Consider the following 19443-nt stretch of genomic DNA (forward strand, 5'->3'; position numbering starts at 1 on the left):
CTCTGATACTCTGTTTGCCTACTAGCAGTTTAGTATCTCATGATTTTCTAATCACCTAAAACATCATCAGAAAAATGCAGCAAAAATCTGAGAGGGAGAGAAAGTGAAATAATCCTATTTCTAGCAGAAAATCAAGTATAATAACTGGCATGTTTTTCCAGCAGGAAAACCCTTATTGAAATAGTCTTTTTTTAAAAAAAGAGAACTTTAATATTTGAGCTATTCTGGTGCAAATTTTGGATCATTCATATAAAGCAATCATTATTTTAGTCATTGTTACTTCGCATTTGATTTTTTCCTTATGTATTTGAAGAAATCAACTTTAAAAAGTATCTGGACACGTCTGTGATATATGCAGACAAGAAAAAAACCAAATGCAAATAGTTACTTGCTCATCTGGAGTTGCACTTTTTACTGTGGTGAGCAGAAGTTCCACAGTGTTGAAAAGCGTACAACTATTTAATTTGAACTCTGAAGACAAGCAGAAAAGTCTAAATATATATATGTAGCACAGATGGATTCTAGCACCTTGAAGGGAAAAGGCAATTTGATTCTAAGGCAGTTGAACTAATGCAGGCCACTCTCCTTTAGCTTCACAGCTCATGGCTGGGTTCTCTGAGTTCATGTTGCAGCTTCTCTTCCAGTCAGAGCACTAACTGTTCTCCCTCTGCATTTTGGTTGTCTGTTTTCATGACATTTGTAAGAAACTGTTACTGCTGAGATCGCTACTGATTGCACTGCTACATTTGGCAGCCATGGATTCAGAGGATATTGGGGAAAGGGGCAGCAAGAAAGACCATACAAACGCATGTATTCACACAGGTGTGCATGCATGCATGCACACAAGTGATCAAGAAACTAGGTTTCATTTGCATGTGCCTTTGCTTTTCCTGAGACACATTCTTTAAAGAGCATCAAGAGGTACACAGACTCAAATACGAAATTCTTCTTTCTGAAAAAGGCGCATATGTGTTTTTCTACACTGTGCTTCTAATTGGTTTTGAAGTGCAGTGCTTCAATTAGGAACGCACCAAGTAGCTAAGCCTTTGCTTGATGAAACTTTGGACTCGAATGTAATGATAGAAAACCATTTCTGCTACATCTCTTCTTCAGGGTATAACCACTTGAAAGCAGATATTGCCTGCAGTACGTTGAGATGACAAAGTAGAATTTTTGTTATTCCGTAAAGTACTAAACACTATGTGGCCTTAATATTTAGAAAATAATGCCACCAGAAATGTGCCCTTATTTAATAAGTCTAGTAAACTAACAAAATGGGAGAGAGCCCATACATGACACTAACACAGTCCTGGAATTTGTACATAGACAAAGATTTTTTTGCCTCAGAAAAACTACAGATGAACTGGCCCTGCTCTCTACATTATAGACTGGATGTAAAATTTAATAAAGCTGCCACAAGTTTCTGTGTACTCGGCTGCAGCATGATGTGTAAGGATTCAAAACATAGTGAAACATGCATTCATTACAATAAAATGTGAATTTATATTTCATTAATACCTTTGTAACAGCAGATGCATGTCCCTAGTGAAGTGCATAGAAATTGAAAGTATCTATCTCAAAATACAATGGCACTATAAAAGAATGTCATAACAATCACAATGCTATTTCATACAGGAATAAGAACTTGTTTTAAATAGCTTTGCTCCCTGACTGATCTCTGAATAAGATTCTGGATTAAATACATGTTTGAAATAGAAACACTGTAGAATAATTACTTCATGACCATGCCATAGTTAATAATCCCAAGAGTCAAAAACCTGTATTAAAAGAAAACTGGTGTTTTATGTTGTTATCCCTCTCATTCTGTAATGTGCTTCAGCTACAGTTAGCATGTGTGTATTAATATTACTCATTTCATTTTGGATATACTTACTTAAATATTGAAGCATAAATCCTCAGATATACTGAAAGTCTCAGGTATGTGATATATGTGAGGAAGAATATTGTCATAATTCGCTCTTTTGGAATGCTGTTGTAGAGTACCAATTTTGTGGCATACATGGTATGTAATTCAGCAGGAGATAGGAAATGAATGCCTGAATTGTTGGATTCTCCCAATAATACTGGCATTTATGGAGTCAAGGTAGCTAGGAATAAATGCTCAAGGGAACAATTTTGCATGGAAAAATACATTAAGCAAGATTACTATTGCTAAGATAGTTGTCCAGGTTGCATGCTGCTCCAGTTTGTGTACAGAGCATTTAGAAGGGTTTTTAGGCTGGTGCATGGAGATTGAGTGCTAATCACCATGCTTAAACAGGAACAAGAACAGACAGTTACTGTAAGTAGTAAGTATGGTGAAGTCTAGTGGAGATTACCTCAAATTGTTTAGTATTAATTGTACCTTTGAGAGAAGCACTGCAGCATGCTGTAAGCAAAGCAGTAATGTAGGCCCTAGAGAGAAGTACTCTGGGTGCTGTTACCACATTATTACAATTCAACAGCATCTGTGACAGTGACATTGATCATAATACTGGCAAAAGGGAGCGTAACTGCAGCTGACATATTGGGTACAGCTATTCTCTAGGTCTTGTTGCAACAAAAAGCTCCTGAAGTGGGGAGGGGGAATCGGGTTGATAAACACAGCAGGGATGTCATTTGTAGACATATGGCAGAGAAACAGATAAAAAAGGCCAAACAGATGAAAAAAAGCCAAAAGGTTCTTGTTGTCTGCATGGGCAAAAAAAACCAAAGTACCCTGACTAACACAAAAATAGCCAGTGCAACATGTACAAAGCAGATGTAAGGTCTTTATGATACCTGAGGAACAGCACACAGGCCCACAACTGCAGAAAAAGGCAAGCTGTTAAAAGAGTAGATAGGTGTCAGTGCTTTATCTTTTTAAACCAAACAAATTCCACAATGGGAACTACCATATAATGGTGCAGCAAAGAATCTCGCAGTGTCAGCCAAAGGGTCTGCAGTGGATTGATGGCAGTCTGTCTGAAATGAGCCCAACTCAGAACAGATAGTTTGAAGAGGAGAGCAGTGAATATCCTAGCTATTTTTGTAGCAGAAAGCAAGACTGACACAAAACTGGGCATGGAAAAATGTGAACGTAGTTTTTGGCATTTACCCATGCTGCCTCTAGTGGACCCCAGCCTAAAACCAGACAAGAGTCAGAAGTCAGATTTGAATTCATCAGTAAACATTTAGACCAAAGTATTTAAGAGGAAATTATCACCACCTGTACCATTGAACACAGCCAGGAAAGTTTAGTTTTCTAATCATAGAATCTGTGTGTTAGGGTTGGAAAGGACCTTAAGATCATCCAGTTCCAACTCCCCTGCCATGGGCAGGGACACCTCACTCTAGACCATGTCACCTAAGGCTCTGTCCAGCCTGGTCTTGAACACTGCCAGGGATGGAGCATTTAATCTCACAAAACCCAACCAGAACTGGTGGTAGGGAGGATGTCGTTGTTTACAAGTATGTGGAGACAGTTATTTGCAGTATTCCAAAACTTTACAGTTTTTTTAAAAAGTGCTCCAAACCTAGGCATTTTGAAGAGATGATTATGTCATTCGTGTTGCCTTATCTTTGCAACTGGACAGGGTGCTAGGCTCCTTTTCTCATGATAGTTTGCAGCAGTTATCTTTTGAGGTCCCTGCCAGCCTGGGCTGTTCTGTGATTCTGTAATTCTATGATATTCTCTCCTTCCCGATATGAAAAAAGTATGTGTACCTGTTATAGAGAAGAATATCTGGCTTCCAAATCAGTCCATCAGAAAAACGGACATTCTTCACTCCTGGGTATTCAGACACATTCCACTGTAGATAATGATCTGTCCAGTACTAAGACATGCACAGAAAAAGTAAGTTAGGTCACCTCATACATGATTTACTGTAGTTCTCTAGGGACTAGATAGCCTGAAACAATAGGTGCTCTTTTGTTAAAGAGACACTAGTAGCTTCAGGCAGTGAAATTTTTAGAAAGGATGAATTAGACCACCGAGAGCTCAATGGAAAGCACAAAAGCCTCATGTTCAATTCATACTGCAGTGCACATACAGACTATAAAAGATTTGGGTGCTTGTGTTTCATTGTTCATTCTGCCTTCAGTGCATGGGATAGAACAGATTTTCTCTTATAATTCATACATTAACTATGTTTATCTTCATAGAAAACTCTTTTCTGTTGTTGGAAATTCTTGGGTTGTAATAACTTGATTATAGACATGAGGTAGAGCAGCCAACAGTCACTGCTGACAAGGAAAAGAACTGCAATAGCAGAACAGTCAAAACTAACATAAAAAATCTTAGCTCTTGTGGCCTGAAGTTAGGCAACCTCTGAGGCAGAGGTGCTCAGCAGCACTGCACTGTCCCACAAGGTTCCTTCCTGGCTGGCACCTACTGCACTGGAGGCATCTCCTCTTTCCATGCTCCTTTCAACCTTGAAACTTGTCCTTGACTACCAGTACAGGCAGGGAGTCTGTCATAGTCAAACCAACAGGTGTTTAGTCTGTGTTTAGCATTGCTGAATCTCAGATATGGTCATATGGTCCTGCACAGTCAGAAACAAAAGCACTGCCTCAAACTCATATTCTCCTGAGAAATATTAGCATTAACTACTGTGTCTTCCTGTGTGTTAACTAGCATTCATAGAATCATAGAATAGTTAGGGTTGGAAAGGACCTTAAGATACCTAGTTCCAACCCCCCTGCCATGGGCAGGGACTAGTTAACTAGCATTAGCTAGTAAGTTAACTAAGTTAGTAAGTTAACTAGTTGATCCTGAGCTAGTAAGTTAAGTAGCATTAGCTAGTTAACTCCTGAGAAATATTAGCATTAGCTACTGTTTTTTGTTGTGTGCAAAAGGTATAAATAAGAGAAAAATTTCATTTTGTTTCACAAAATCTATTTTTTCTTATACTATACTTCATTATATTGTGCCTCTATCTCCATATTATGTTATTTACATTAACTTCATATAGCTGTAGGTATCACATAATTTACAGTGACATTTCTCTAGATTTGCTGTGCTGTTGCAATTCCAAATGTTAGTCTTTTAAACGTAAACTTTGAAATGGGTGAGTAAATGTACAGTACTTAGCTCTTCAACAGTCCAGTGGCCCTTGTCAAAATCTCTGACAGATATTAGGCTCAGAAAAAAATCCTAATGGGTATTATGGAGGTAATATTATTGATCATTCTCATGGGGTATTCACATCAGGTTGTTCTCTATAACTCCTTGCGTTACTGTCACAGGGAAGTTTCAGTTCGATACACCAAACAAGTCCCCTGTTAGCCTCACACTGCAGGTATTCAAATTCATTCTTGTACCTCTAGTACAGTGTTCATAAATGACTGTTTTGATGCATGCAACCCATCTAGGAGCATTCAGCACAAATCTTTCGTTAAGCTTTTGCTACACAATTTCTTGGTCTGTGCTTCTGTGTTTTTCTCATTCATTTTTTGCTATGAATTTGTAGCGCCTTGTCACCTGGACAAATTATCTGATCTGTGTGTTATTTTTTCCCTTTGCAAATAACAGTTTTTTACATAAATCTTAAACCAGAATATCTGTTTGGCAGTGTTTATAGATTTTGTTTTCACTGCCTGCTCCATTCACAGTTCTCTAATTAAATCATGTGTCTTGCCCGTGCGCATCTATACACAGTTTCTGTAAGTGGATTAACAGCTTCTCAAATTCTTCTTTTTTTAATTTAAATCAGTTTGTAGTGAATTGTGTCACATGAGCTTCCTGGTACATGAATATCACTGCATGTTTTACTACTTCATCCTTTGTGGAATGTAGAAGTACTGAGATCCTCATGAGAACTCTATTTTTTTACAAAGTCCAGCAATGCAAACAAATACAATATGTCATTTTGAGGCATTTAAACCTGTGGGCTCTTGTTGGCTTTAGGCAACTCCTTTTCATTTCCAGGATCTGACAGAACCAGTCGCTGTGAGCAGCAGTGGCGGGGCCAGGGCTGGCAGGCTGCAGGTAGCTGCCACAATGCTGCCTCTTGGCTCCCCCTTTCATTTCCATCTGAACTGCGTTACGGTAATTTATAGTGATGTAGCCAATAATTTCTTATTCTAAGTTCTTTTACGAGTTACCATGACCAATAGGTAGTAGCACAGCACACGGTGACACTGAATGATTTAAGAACAGTCCAAAGGGTGATAGAAAATTTAGTATTGAAGTCTATATTAGAGATAAAGTTAAGCAGATTGTACAGTTGCTTGGTTTAGCTGTGTGTACAGAGTGCTTACCCAGCTGGACATGAGCTGCCTCATTTTGTTTTGACTATAGAGCTATGTTCTCCACTGTAGCTGAAGTACATCTGATGTGGATTAAACTAGCAAACAACTCAAGACAGTTGGGTTAGTATTAATCTGTGTGACAGGGCAAGGCTTCTGCTGTAACTTAGATCAAGTGTAAGATTTTGATACTGAACAGTATTGCCATGGAGATAGTGCTCAGGATCAAAGAGTCTGCATGTATAAATACTAGACTTTGCTCTTTCTCCCAGATTATTTTTTGTACTTAAGTATTTCAGTGACAATTAAATAAATTCTATTTAGGATACATCACTTATTATACACACATACAGATCAAGAAAGACAGTAAAGTGGGAAATTCAGGGGAAAAAATATTCGGACCATTTAGCATAAGAAAATGACCTATGTTTGCCTTAAGCATGCTTTGATGTGTCTAGTATCCCATTATTAGGAAGTTAATATGCAAACACATTGCTGGTTTGTTTTTTTTTTTTAATGTGTACACAGGCCATGAAGTACATAGTCATCAAATGATCTGTTCATTGCAGTCTTAACATGCTCCACATACAGTATGTGTTACGGTGAATAAATCAAAGGAAATACAGAATACGTAAAAGAATCAGGAATTTCCTTGAGGAAAAAGGAAAACAATCTCAAAAAGGATAAGGATGCTGTGGGATAAAAGAGAAGGAAAATAACTGATAGCTCCCTGAGTATGAATTGCTGTCTGTTTTCCTGGTGAGAAATCACAGTAACTGTTGTCATTGTAGCTCAAAGCCAAAACCATATTATATTTGACAATTTTAATCTTGCTGTACAAGCTTGTAAAATAACATGGGGTGAATGCTTCTTCCATGTTAGCTTTTCTTTGTGAATAAACGGAATAGCCGTGCTATCCTTTCTAGGTCATCAAAATACTCTTTCATTTGTTTCCTACCCCAGTGCAAGAGAGGTGCTCTATAAAAGAATACATTTAAACTGAATGAGCTGGGTAAAGAAACTGAAAGGTGTAAAGTTTCTGTGGTAGCAACATGATTATTTTGAATAATAAAACTCTTCTGTAAACCTTTACTTAATCCAAACAGTTGAGTTTCTGTATTAGAGATGGGAATTCAACTAATGGCAAATGCTCATCCTAGGTGCTGTAGTATGGAGAAAGCTGCCTGTACCACTCCATCTTTGTAAAGCACAGACTTACAGTAGAAGTATTTTGTGGAAGCATTAGAAGCCCACAGTAGTCAGCATGGTGAGAAGCATCTTGTTAATTCTAATTCTTAATTTAAACTAATGCAAAAAGATAAGCAATCAACTCAGAATAAATCTGTGTAGCCTCCTTTGCTCAGGAGGAGCTCGCTCACTTCACCTTTCAGGGAAAAGAAATTCAAAATATTCTCACGAAGTTCTTGAATATTCTGTTATCTGCTCCATTTATTACAAACATGGGTAAAACTTCTGTCCAGCAATACCAGGCATGAGTTGATGGGGACAAAGTTCTTTGCTGTAGAATCTAGTGGTGGCAATAGTTACTGTTAATAAGAGAGAATGTGAAATTCTGTGGCAACTATAGCAACTAAGTATTGCAACAAAAGGTAAAATAAAGCTACTGTTTGAAGAATGAAAACCCTATGTGGGCAAAACCAGGAAGAAGTACAGCTTTTTCCCAGCTGCACATTAGAAAACTGATGTTCCTGTACCCATTTTTGTCATGAAACTGAGATAACAGAATTTGGAGAAGAAACAAAAAAAACCCCTCATGTTTGCAGTTAACTTCTGATGACAACCTATGTTAAACAACAACATTTTGAACAACATGGGAACAGCATGGCCATTTACATTAAAATCCTTTTGCAGTATCTTGAGGCAGACAGAAAAGCAAGTAGGATGGCAGAGATTGTTGAAATGAGTGATCAGGCACTTGCACCTACAGTTACTGTACATGGGACTTTCAGGACACCATTATCTTATGCCAATTAAGAGTTTAGCATGCCTAAATCAACTAAAATGAGTTAGTAACTTACTTAGTGTACTGACTCAAATTCTTCAAGTTTTTAAAAATACCTGGAACATCAAGACCTAAATCTCAGCCTTGCAGTTCCCATTCAGCTTAGCTTTGTGCACTATGTAGCAAGATACAGAACAAAAGCTTGAAAGGTTCCTAAAATTCAAACCTCTCACCAGATTAAACAGAATTACCAAAGGGGGAAAATAACTACTTTATTTCAAAACTTACCATTTGTAGCCAGACATTTGTTGTTAATACTTGATTCTTTTCATCCTGGGAGGAAGGAGAAGGGGAAGAAGAAAAAAAACAAACCACAGCTTAGTAGCATACAGATAAAACAACACCTGTAAATTTCTTTGACTGTTATGAAGCAGTCAGTTGTGCTAAGGTACTATTCAAAGCAGAGGGAATCCTTGCCTCTAACTTGCTGCAACAGAAGTCTTCACATGAACTTTTTAATTTATCTTGTATTACCACAGTCAATCAAAGTCTTTCCTGAGGGTGTGCTTCTGCCAGAGTTTTCCCTGGGGCTCCTTTAATAAGGAGTCTTAAAAGGCAAAGCAGATTACAGTAGGGCTTGCCTGTTCCACTTTTGTTAAGAGCAGCCCTCTCACTAATAAACCTTACACACCAGACATACGCAGGTAGGAGGAAAAATATTGAACAAAGAAAGTGTGACTAAGCACAGATGATGTGCGTTGAGGTCGTATTGAGTAGCTTCTTAACAGGCAAGTAGCACCACTTACATCAGTGGAACTGTACAAAAGGGGTTTTATCAGCTTTACCAAGAAACTGTTGTCAGGACAGAACATTATTATTCTGCCTGCAACAGTTCCTGTTTGAAGGCATTCCCCCTTGCCTCCTCTGACAATTTGATCTCATCTTAATGCTGCAGTTTAACTGAAGAGTATAATTCTGAACTTTTCAGACACAGGAAAACATTGGTGACCTTATTCTACGGAGGTACTTTTATCAGTATCCACCTAGGTTGTGTGAAGCTAATGGAATATACTATATATACTGTCAGTATTATGCATTCTCCAAACTGAATGCAAAATCCCTCTCCCAAACACCAGTCAAAGCTTCATTAACAGTCTAAGGAAGTGTCATAGCAAGTTTCACTCACCTGTGCAGCAGCAGCTATCAGAGGTGCTGATATGTCTAGACCTCATTAGCTGAATGGCATGTACTCCTGCATGGTTAAATTCTGAGTTAAACTCACATTCTACTCCCAGTGTGATCTCTTTCTACACATGAATGGGCCCAGCGTTAGATTAGTGATGTTTCAAAAATTCCCTTTTCAGTAGCAGGAAAAGATTGTACTAAAAAGTGGAGTGCTGCTGATGCTTGAGCTAATGATATACCATGGAGATGTATTTTGAATCCCTGAGCCCACATCATAGTCAGATGAACTATTTTAGGAGTATCAGAAAGGAACTCTACTCTCAGCCAGCACACATCACAGAACCAGGCTAGAGAGCCATCACTGAGAGTTGAACTAGCAGAGCTGAGGGGAACAGCAGACTTCTAATCCAGCGGTGCTGCTGGCAGAACGATTCGGTGCCTGCCACTGCAGGCAGCTGGGCACACGGCAGAGCCATAACAGGTTTGCCTGCAGGAGGCTGCAGACCTGTTCTGAAAGCCGAGTTATTCCTCAGTGTGATCTTTCACTCAAAACTAGCGCAGAGAGGGTAGCCTGAGAGCACTGACTCAAAAGCAGCTTGCACACTGAAGACAAGAACAAAAAGAAGATGGCCCATGCTGTTTTCCTGGTGTTTCTCTCTGTTACCTTAAGCATTTAGAGTCTGAAAGAGTGATTTTGAACAAAATAACTCCCACTTGGAGCACTATATTTAAAGTTCCATTGGTGTTTAAATCATAAATCCCATCATTGCTCCTCAGCTGTAAGGACTCTGCTGCATGCAGAAACTTGGTTTATAGTGGTGTGGTTTTTGTAGTGGTGTTTGTTGGAACAAATGGCTTCCAGCATTTTAGTCTTTATTGGGTTGACTCACCCATCACTAGAGGAAAGATTCTGATTTTAGAGGAATTGTGCTTCTCTGTGGTCCCAAGTAAAGCTGGTGAAAGGTGGGAAAGGAGACAGACATCCTGCAGGGTTTCCTTCCCGCTAGGAGAGTTTTTTTGGATGCTGTTTTGAAAGCTTTACATCAAACTGTATTAACACTATTTTTTTATCAGGGTTGCACAGGACTTCCTCATTTTTTGTCGCTGTGCAATATTTTGTAAACACCTACAGAAAAAGTGTTCCACAAAAAAGCAAGGCAGTTCCTATTACAAATGCTTTCTTTAATAAAGGAGCAAAGAAAAAGGACTTAACAATATATTCTGAGATGCTGGGAAAATCAGCCAGAGAGCAAGACCAGAAATTCTACCATGTTGTTAGGATTGGTGTGGGTTTTTTCCCATACCAGCTACTTTAGGTTACTTGCTGTTCAGGTAGTACTGGCCAAGTAGTGCAGGCAGTGAAGAGTTAGGTTTCAGTCATGCAGTGGGAGGTGGGTGGGAGGCTACTTGATTCGTAACTGTAGTCATGACCTGTGAGGGCAAATAATAACAAATTGCCACTGGGCAACTTATCACATTATTCCATGGCAGTGTGATTGATGAAGGAAAAGTAGTTGACATCAGGAAGACTTGAATGGTCCTGTGTCCATTTTTGAAGGCAGAGGTAACAATTTCTGGAAGTTCTTGAAGGGAATTGTACTGTCTCCATTATTCCAGTTCCTGTCTCTGGTTTTGTCTGTCTTTACTGTATAAACAGTCTGTCAGACTGGAAACAGTCTGTGAGTTTCCAGATCATCTCTGGAAACGCAGTACCAGATTCTCACATTATCCTTCCCTCACCCTGTGTTCAACAGAACATATAAAAGAAGAGATGGAAATTTGACAATGCCTTGTGAAGGGCTTTAGCCTGGACATTACAAACTTTGTGAGGAACATTATCTGCTGACTTTCAAAAGGATGTTAGCACATTTATTATCCACACTAGAAAAGCTATGCAGAAAAAAGCAAGAAGAAAAGTAAAATCAGCCTGCATGCCTATATATTGGGATGTACTGATGTGCAGCAGCTAGCAAGAAACACATACTTCCCGGAAGTAATGAAGTAATGTCCTGACTAAAATCTGTAGCTGTAATTCATGAACTTCAAATCCGGATTCTTATGTGGTTGCATCTCACCTAAATTACAGAAAAAGTAATCTCTCTTTCAACAGGGCTTCAGTTACTATAAACCTTACTAGAAGAGTTAGTAAAAGCATTTTAAGACATCCCTTGTCACAGCAATAATGCTAGGTTCCTGATTGGTACCTTGTAGCAAGACTGAAGTTAATAATTGTAGTCTGAAGTTAATGGGCTGGCAGCCAGTGAGAGACACATAAGGCATTCCCTGTACCAATTTTTACTTTTATTTGCTTGGATGTCATTCTGCTGAAACCAGCAGGTTAATCAGTTCATTTGCTCTTACTTCATTGTCTTAGCACTTGCTCATTAAACATGCTCAACATCTTCAGATCCACAGTGCCAAATTACTAGTACCCAATGGCTTTTATCCCCCCACATCCTTTAAAACCCTGTTATGATAAATTTTTGCTTCACTCAGCTTTGGGTTTTCTTCCTGTTCCTTTTTTATGGTCATGCACTGAGCTCACTAAACAGTATGAAGTGAAAAAGCCTGAATTCTTTTATGGTTAGTACTGAGACAACAGGCTGGAGGATAAGCTAAGAATTCTTGAAATAGCCAGCTGACAGAAGATTGATGCTGTGGCCATGCTTTAGGCAGCCATAGCGACAATATGCATGTGAGCTCCTTGAAATTTCTGGAGAGTAGTGAAGGGGCTGGACTTCTTAATTCCTGCCCATGGTGTGGCCAAACCTCCAAGAAAGGCCAGAGCAGCAAGTGGTTCAAGTTCACCCACCAGAAGCCCAACTGAAAACACCACGGCAACCTTACATTCTTCATAACACTAAGTCAACATGGAGGACTATTGCAATTATGCTCTCCCCATGTGCCAAGGTTAATGCTAAACTTTTGTATTAAAGGTGGCTCAAAGCTCCTTAGTGGTTCAGGCAAAAAAGAATTTTTGCTGTCTTAGGGGTGAGGATAAAAGTCAGGTTACTTAAGAAAGCCAGCCTGATGCTTCTGCCATGAAATGAAATTGCAGCTGCTAGCTGAAGACTGCCTCTAGTCATCCATAGGTGGGGGCTGTAGCTGCAGTGAATCTTGATGTTGAAGAAGGTAGTAGAGGGTACAGAGTCATACTGCCCTGTAATGGGTGCACATTCATTACCCCTGAAGCCTAAGGCATCCCCTACATTGCACCTTCGAAAAGGCAGGAGTAATTAAAATGCCAATTTGGATGGAATTAAGGACTGTGGGTTGTTTTTTTTTTTGCATAGGCATAAAAAGCTACACAAGGAGTTGGCAATGTGAAACAGGTTTTTTAAGCAACATAAAGATGAAAATTAAGCAATGTACAGGATTTGTGAGAAGAAAGATTTGAATTCCTGATGCCTCTTCCCCACCTGACTTGCCTTTCAGCACAAAAGGAATGGGTTATTTCAATTACCCTTCACTTCTCCAGAAGTCAGCAGTATACCTTTTCATCACAGTAAAATGTTTTGATTCAGCATACAGCACATATTTCCAATTATGCAGAAACTGTATAAACAGACATTACCAATGCATAAATAATAATATTTCATGATCTAGCATGTGAGACTCAATGCCAGGAACAGGCCACAGAATGTTTCTGGTTTCTTGAAAATAGATGCAAAAAGTGCAAAATGATTCAATAAAAAGTCAAAAGTGGAAAATAGAAATTTTCACTGTTTCAGTGCATTTTTCTCAAGACCACTTCAAACAAACACACATTTATATTTGGTGTATAATGGAGGCATTTAGGCCATTACTCCTTACTCTCTTCTGCATTCCACTTCAAAGCCAGATTCAGCCCTGACGCATTTTACTGCTAGGATGATACTTGACTGGGTGACTTTCTCACCTTCCAACTTTGACTCTGGCTCTTTCAGACTTTTAGGGATAAAGACACTGCAGTTGTCCTTGGGATTTAGCTAAGTATTGCCTGTAGCATTAAGGCGAGTTTTGCAGTTAAATCTCTGAAATCCAGCCTGCCTGAAAATATCTTCCTTCGTGTGCTTCTTGTTCTTTGACTTAATTTCTGGTAGCTTTTTTTTAATCAAAGAGTTAAAATCTTACTGCAAACCAAAATGTGAGAAGTTAATTAAAGTGAAATTTGAAAAGAAAACTTCTTTTGTCTTGAGTTGTTAGGTGTATTAGATTTGTGATGAATACTATGTGAATTGCTTTTCATACTTGCTACATGCTGAAGGTCTTTGAAATAGAGAACTGCTATTTAGAATTGCTTCTGACTGGGAAAGCAGAGTTTTGTTGCTGGAGGTAACACAGACTGGCACAGATTGCTGCTACTAGCTGTTTTTATTTGTTAAGAAGGCTGATTTTGGACTGTAGATTCGGTGAGGAGCGAGGCAATAAATGGCTATTCTGGGACTTACTGAAATACTTAGAGTTGTTTGGGAAACAGTTTCCCTGTAGGGAGACCCCCCTCCTTACTCTCCCTATGGCTCCGCTTTCATTTGTGATACAGTGAATAAAGTTTATTGAAGTCCCCTAAATCTCTAGCCAGGAACAATGCAGCACAGACCTGGCGTATTCCCAACACAACCTGCTGTCCTAAGCACTTCCCATCATCTTGGAGGACAGAGTGGCAGTACCGATCCCAGAGGTAGTGACAGCTCCTCTGTTACCTATTTGAATTAAAAAATCAGCCTCTTCACGTCATGTGAACAGTGCAGCAGAGCTGAACAACAGCTTGCGCTGGAAAGTACAGCTGAAGAAGAGAATGCAGCTGAAGAGTATTTGCGAAAGAGTTGAATCATCCATGCAAAGTGTTGAGGCTGAGGACTCTTGTAAATATTGGCTCAGTTATAGAAATAAATTTATAAGTATTTGTAGGAGAGTGCCATTGTTACTCCAGTGAAGTTTCCTGCAGGAGACACGTGGGATTAAGGTCTGACTCTGCACTCTTGCTCTGTTTATTCTTTGTTTTAGAACCATGACCTGCATTTAGTGATTCCTCTGTCTGGCCATATTTACTAGAACTATTTCTACAAACTAAAGGGTGTGCCACACTAGAAGTAATGCTGGATAAACCAAACATTCCAGTTCAAGCTACCTCTCTTTAGCAGATAGTGCTCTGTGACAGCCAAAACCTCATCTTACTATTACTTCAATTGTGTGCAGCTTCTTACCTTCAAAACATGAACTATCTTCAGAAATGTTTACTTACAGTGTAATGTTTGAAGTTCAAGATATGGAAGACTTATTTCAAAGCAGTATCTACTCATGCCATCTTCCCTTGAAATGCATACATCCAGGCTGGTCTACGTATGCATGTGTAACGCCATTTTCTCTGTTACTTGGGCTGTGGTGTAAAACAGTGCCAGAGTACTCAGAGCTAGCCAGCTATGCTCTACTGGCTCTAACTTTAGGTTATTACTCTTATGGCATATGATTGTAGAGCATTTTCCTGTCTCGAGAGTTTTTAAGCTTGTCCCATCAGGAAAATGTGAAATTGTTCAGACCACGTATTATCTTGTGGGGTTGGTTTGGTTTTGTTTATTTGTTTGTTTTGGGGTTTGTTTGTTTTTATAATTGAATTATTATAAATGGGAATAATTGAGTGGAAAATGAGTAAATAAAGTGACTTTGTTAATCTTCTAACCTACAAGCACATTATTTTCAGCAAATTAAGCACAAGGAAAATGGTGCCTTAGCTAGAAATAACAATGCAACAGTGCCAAATTAATGCTTTACAGTACAAAGCATTACAGATTTCAGCACTGCTTTGCAGACAGTTATACAGCTACATGTGTAGCAGTTTAGACTGCCACATCTGTTGACATTAGTTCCAGACGTCTGCATGTAGTAAAAAAGACAAGCAGAAGAGGCAGGCTGAGCAACAGAACAGAAACATCAGAGTGTTACCACATACAGAAACAAGCATCTGCTGTTGTGTGCAGAGGGTCTCCTGGGATAGGGTATGCAGAGGTGCAAGGTTCAGCCATGGTGAAGCCCATTGTGGTGAACTTCTAGTTTCATGTAGTGGAAACGGCAATAGTATGGTCTGCAAGTCACTGGTGAGAAATAGCATCCAGCAACTGGGGAAGGGAATGGGAGAGGCGGAGAGGAAACCTACTGGTGTGAGTGGTGGAAAGATGCCGTTAGCACTAGACTAGCTACCATTCTGATTTGTGTTTAATACCTGAGTTGGCACATATTTAGTACAAGATTTGCTATGAGCTCACCCACAGATACAACTCAGACTTAGTGACTCTAGAGCTTGATCTGTATGTAAATCTGAAAAAAAATTGGAATCTTCAAGTGTGTGTTCTGCATGGGTATTGAAGCCTGGAGTTCACCTGTCCCATGCCCTGTTCAAGTGCATGAGAAAGAGAGAAGCAGAAGAGGGAGGAAGTAAACTTGAGTATAACAGACAAGTATGCTTCTGCTTATAGCTGAAGTCTGTGAAAGTGTTAAAGGTATTTAGAGTTAAAATGCTAAATTGTTACTAAAGCATTATGTGCTGCTGCGATAGGAGCAGGTGCTCACTTTTGGTCTTTTGTGTGTCTTTAATTTTTTCTTTCAAATAAAAATTAGTAAGGTGTCATTTGAATTTTATCTGGGTTAAGGTTCAGATTGGAGTGTGAGATGAGGAGTCTCATTGCTTTGCTTAACTTAATTCAAGAGAAATTCTGAGGAGGAGGGTTGCTCATTTTGATGTGTTTTTTTAAATTGTGCCATGTGTGCTCTATTTTGCAAGTCTGAAAAACTCCAGTGGTTTCTCCATACCAACTATTTGACATGCTTTTCAAGAAGCATTTTCTTTCTCCCCAACAACTGTATCTTGCTTTAAAAGAAAGGCAGAGTTTGCTCTAAACGTACAAAGGTCATCCCAGATGAATGCAGATCTTACACAGCAGAAAAGCTGCTGGAGAAAGAGCATAGAAAAGCCATTTGAACTCTGGGCAGAGCATCTGTGCAAGGAGCCACCTTAAATGTGGGAATGTGTTTCTGTTCCATATGTACTCTGACAAGGTCTGACACTTGTGCTTGCCATTGAGCGTACAGGGCTTTGTCTTGACAGTGGGCTTGAGATACATTGTTTCTCAGAAAAGAAGCGGACATTATAAATGTGGGTAAGAGCCTCATGATGTACCCTTTCCGTTACCATGGGGACATTATTGTAATAGCAGGCTTTTTTCTTTTTTTCCCAGTACATCATTGTTAACAAGAGGTTGTATTTAGATTTAAACACAGTCGTCTCTGCAAAAACAAGCACGGATCAGGCTTTTGAATGAGCAGAGTACAGTATAGCCAAGAAAACACTTCAGCACATATTGTGAAAAAAATATTCTTCTGAAGAGCAAGAGGGGGAGGTTGCATTTTTCTCAATTTATCTTACGAACTCCCATGATCCCTCAGTTCAATTATTAAATATAGCATAGAGCTTAAAGTGCAGTTACATTTAGTGCAAACACACGAAGTAATAGCTGTGTTCTACTGCTTTATTTACAAACAATTCTTGATTCCATTGTATTGCACAGCAAACTCCCATTCAGAGGATTGAACCCTGAATTAGTGTTAACTGTCTATAGGTGCTGATTATCATTGCCAATCTGACACAGATGGGCATCCCAGCTCTGAGCACATGCTGGAATCTGGGAGCTGCCAACCATTCCACAGGCTAAGAGGGAAAAACAGAGCCCCTGTAGCCCCACTCTGTAAACAGTGTTAAAACAAGAGGGAATCAAAGCTTTTGGACTTGGTCTGTTTGCCTAGAGCTTAGCTGCAAAACACAGAAGTTGAAAGGTCAGGTTGATATACCAGATGTACCAGTAATTCCAGGACAGTATTATATCAAGAGATTTGACTCTATTCTTATTCTTGATAATCCTCTTTAAGTCATATTTGACTTTTTATTAAACCTTTCTCCTTAAAATGTTTGTAGATCATATGGAAATGCTGTTGTAGCATGTATACTTAGCAAATAAAAGTGGAAGGAAAGCAGGTGATTTTTTCAAGGAGAGAAGAGAAAGTTATGGAAGAAGGAAAAGCTGAACACAAAGCTCTCTCCCGTTGTGTCATCAGAGCACACAGCTCTAGCACCAGCTTGCTGCTGGCATTCTTCTGTTCTATTTTTGTGAGTAACAGCAACAGAAATTTCCACTCCGTGCTCTACAAATGGACATAGTTAAAGCCAGCTTCTGAGAACCAGTTAGCAAATTGCCATTACTCATCCCAGGCAGTCTCTCTAACTACACTATCTTATCTCCACCTTTCCAAGTGTAGGCAAAGTAAGCAAGGAGTAGCTCCAAAGTTTCTGTGATGTGTAATGTAATCCATTATTCTTGATGTTTCAAGGTCTCTGTTCAATCTAGGCTACATTACAGACATTACCATGGCAATTAAAAAATCTCCTGGAGAAGGATGTAGTACAAAATGTTTATCCTGCTTGAACGTCACTGCAGTTCTTGACACAGAAAAATTACAAGTGCCCCTTAATAACTGAGGAAGAGAGAATGAATGAGCATTACAGAAATACTAGTTATTCCTTACCCTACATCCTCTAAGGGACAGGTTTGAGAGTAATTTTTTAGAGGGTCTTTATTTTGAACTTTCCTTAAAAATGCACCTGGTCCCCACTTCTCTTTAATGCATGTAAACGATTTACTGACAAAGGTACTGAGAAAATGTCAGCTTGGCTGAGAGAAATATATTGATGAAAATCAACTGCATGCAACAAGCATCATGACTCAAATGTCAGAACACCTACACAGTCCTTCAGGCTGCTGTTTTCTGTGACACAAAAGAGCAAACTCTCTCCTACAAAAAGAACATTTCAGTCTGTTGAGGTCAGGGATGGAGGGAGTGCTCCATCTCTGGATAAAATAAAACTGCTTATTTGAGTTTCCTGGGCTCAGTGAATGGTTAGGTCAAGTTTACCATTGCTCATTATTTTTTCTGTCTTCATTCTTGCATTTAGTAGCATTGGTACTAGTGGGTAAAAAGCCTCCTTCTTTCCTCTCATAGTTAGTCAACACAACTGCGTACTTACTGAAAGTAAGTACCGGGATGCCAAACACAGAAATATGTTAATATCCATGGCTGAACATGGAAGACAAGCCAGTAAATGTCCAAAGTAGTATTGCTATATAACTAAATGTGTGTGGGTCCACCAACTCTGCACATGGATTGTGCTCCATTCAAGCTACTCCATTATGAGGATCATATAAGCAATATGAAGACATGATTATAGGCCATGCAAATACAGCTTCACATTACTACCAGAGGATTTTGGAGAGATGAGCTGGATAAATATCATATTCTTGTGTTTCTGGCTTCATGCCATGCTCCTAGCACTTCCCAGTTAGCTGTTGTTGAAGCCAGTGTTAACAGCCTTGGCTGTTTACGAATAAAATTCTAGTTTCAGATAACAGCCATGAACATGCAAGCCGAAGTGAAGGCTAAATCCAAATACATGCTTGCTTCAAGATTCTTCTGGTTATTTTGGAAAGGAATTATTTTAATTTTAAATAAATTAAAAACTCAAAATTAGTTAACACAGCAAAAACAAAGGAGTTAAAGTTCTAGTAAGTTTTAAAAATTTCTTTTTTTATATAAGTGCTTGTACACATGCTCCCTGCTGCCAACCCCTGGTGAGAGCTTCTTCGCCCCTTAAGTTTTTTGCCTTTTTTGTCAGGGATATATTTAGATTGGGAACATTTGGATTGTTTAGTAGTCTATTCAGGCAAACATGGTGAGGAGTTCAGGAGACAGCAAAGAATTCGCATCTGTATCATCTAAATTTGAAGTAATTAACATTTGAATGTTTCTGTGTTAATATGCTGTTCACAGATAGAAAAGGGTTTGCTCGCAGTCCATTGAGAATACGTTGATCAACTGCTGTCAGCACTATTAGATTTGTAAAATACTGAAAACTTTTTATAGTGTGTGCTTTTCTGAGAGAAAAGCAGGCACTGTATCCACACAGGTCTGAGAATACAGCCCTAAAATGAAAGGGAGAACAGAAACAGAATACTTCCTACTTGATTGTTCAAGAGCCATAGCCC

The 19443-nt window shown here is 39.0% G+C and overlaps 1 protein-coding gene across 1 annotated transcript in view; it reads right to left on the reverse strand.

Annotated features, from left to right (window-relative positions):
* The window catches only part of CHRFAM7A (CHRNA7 (exons 5-10) and FAM7A (exons A-E) fusion), a gene marked incomplete at both ends in the record, with an annotated part of 38570 nt that overhangs the window by 8710 nt on the left and 10417 nt on the right, over positions 1-19443 (reverse strand). Inside the window, 2 exons of the mRNA XM_080626321.1 lie at positions 3706-3815; positions 8480-8524. Of these exons, the coding sequence (XP_080482447.1) occupies positions 3706-3815; positions 8480-8524 (155 nt within the window). The remainder of the gene's footprint in view (positions 1-3705; positions 3816-8479; positions 8525-19443) is intronic.

Source organism: Psittacula echo (assembly GCF_963264785.1).
Source record: "Psittacula echo genome assembly, chromosome: 10".
Taxonomy (NCBI): Eukaryota; Metazoa; Chordata; class Aves; order Psittaciformes; family Psittacidae; genus Psittacula; species Psittacula echo.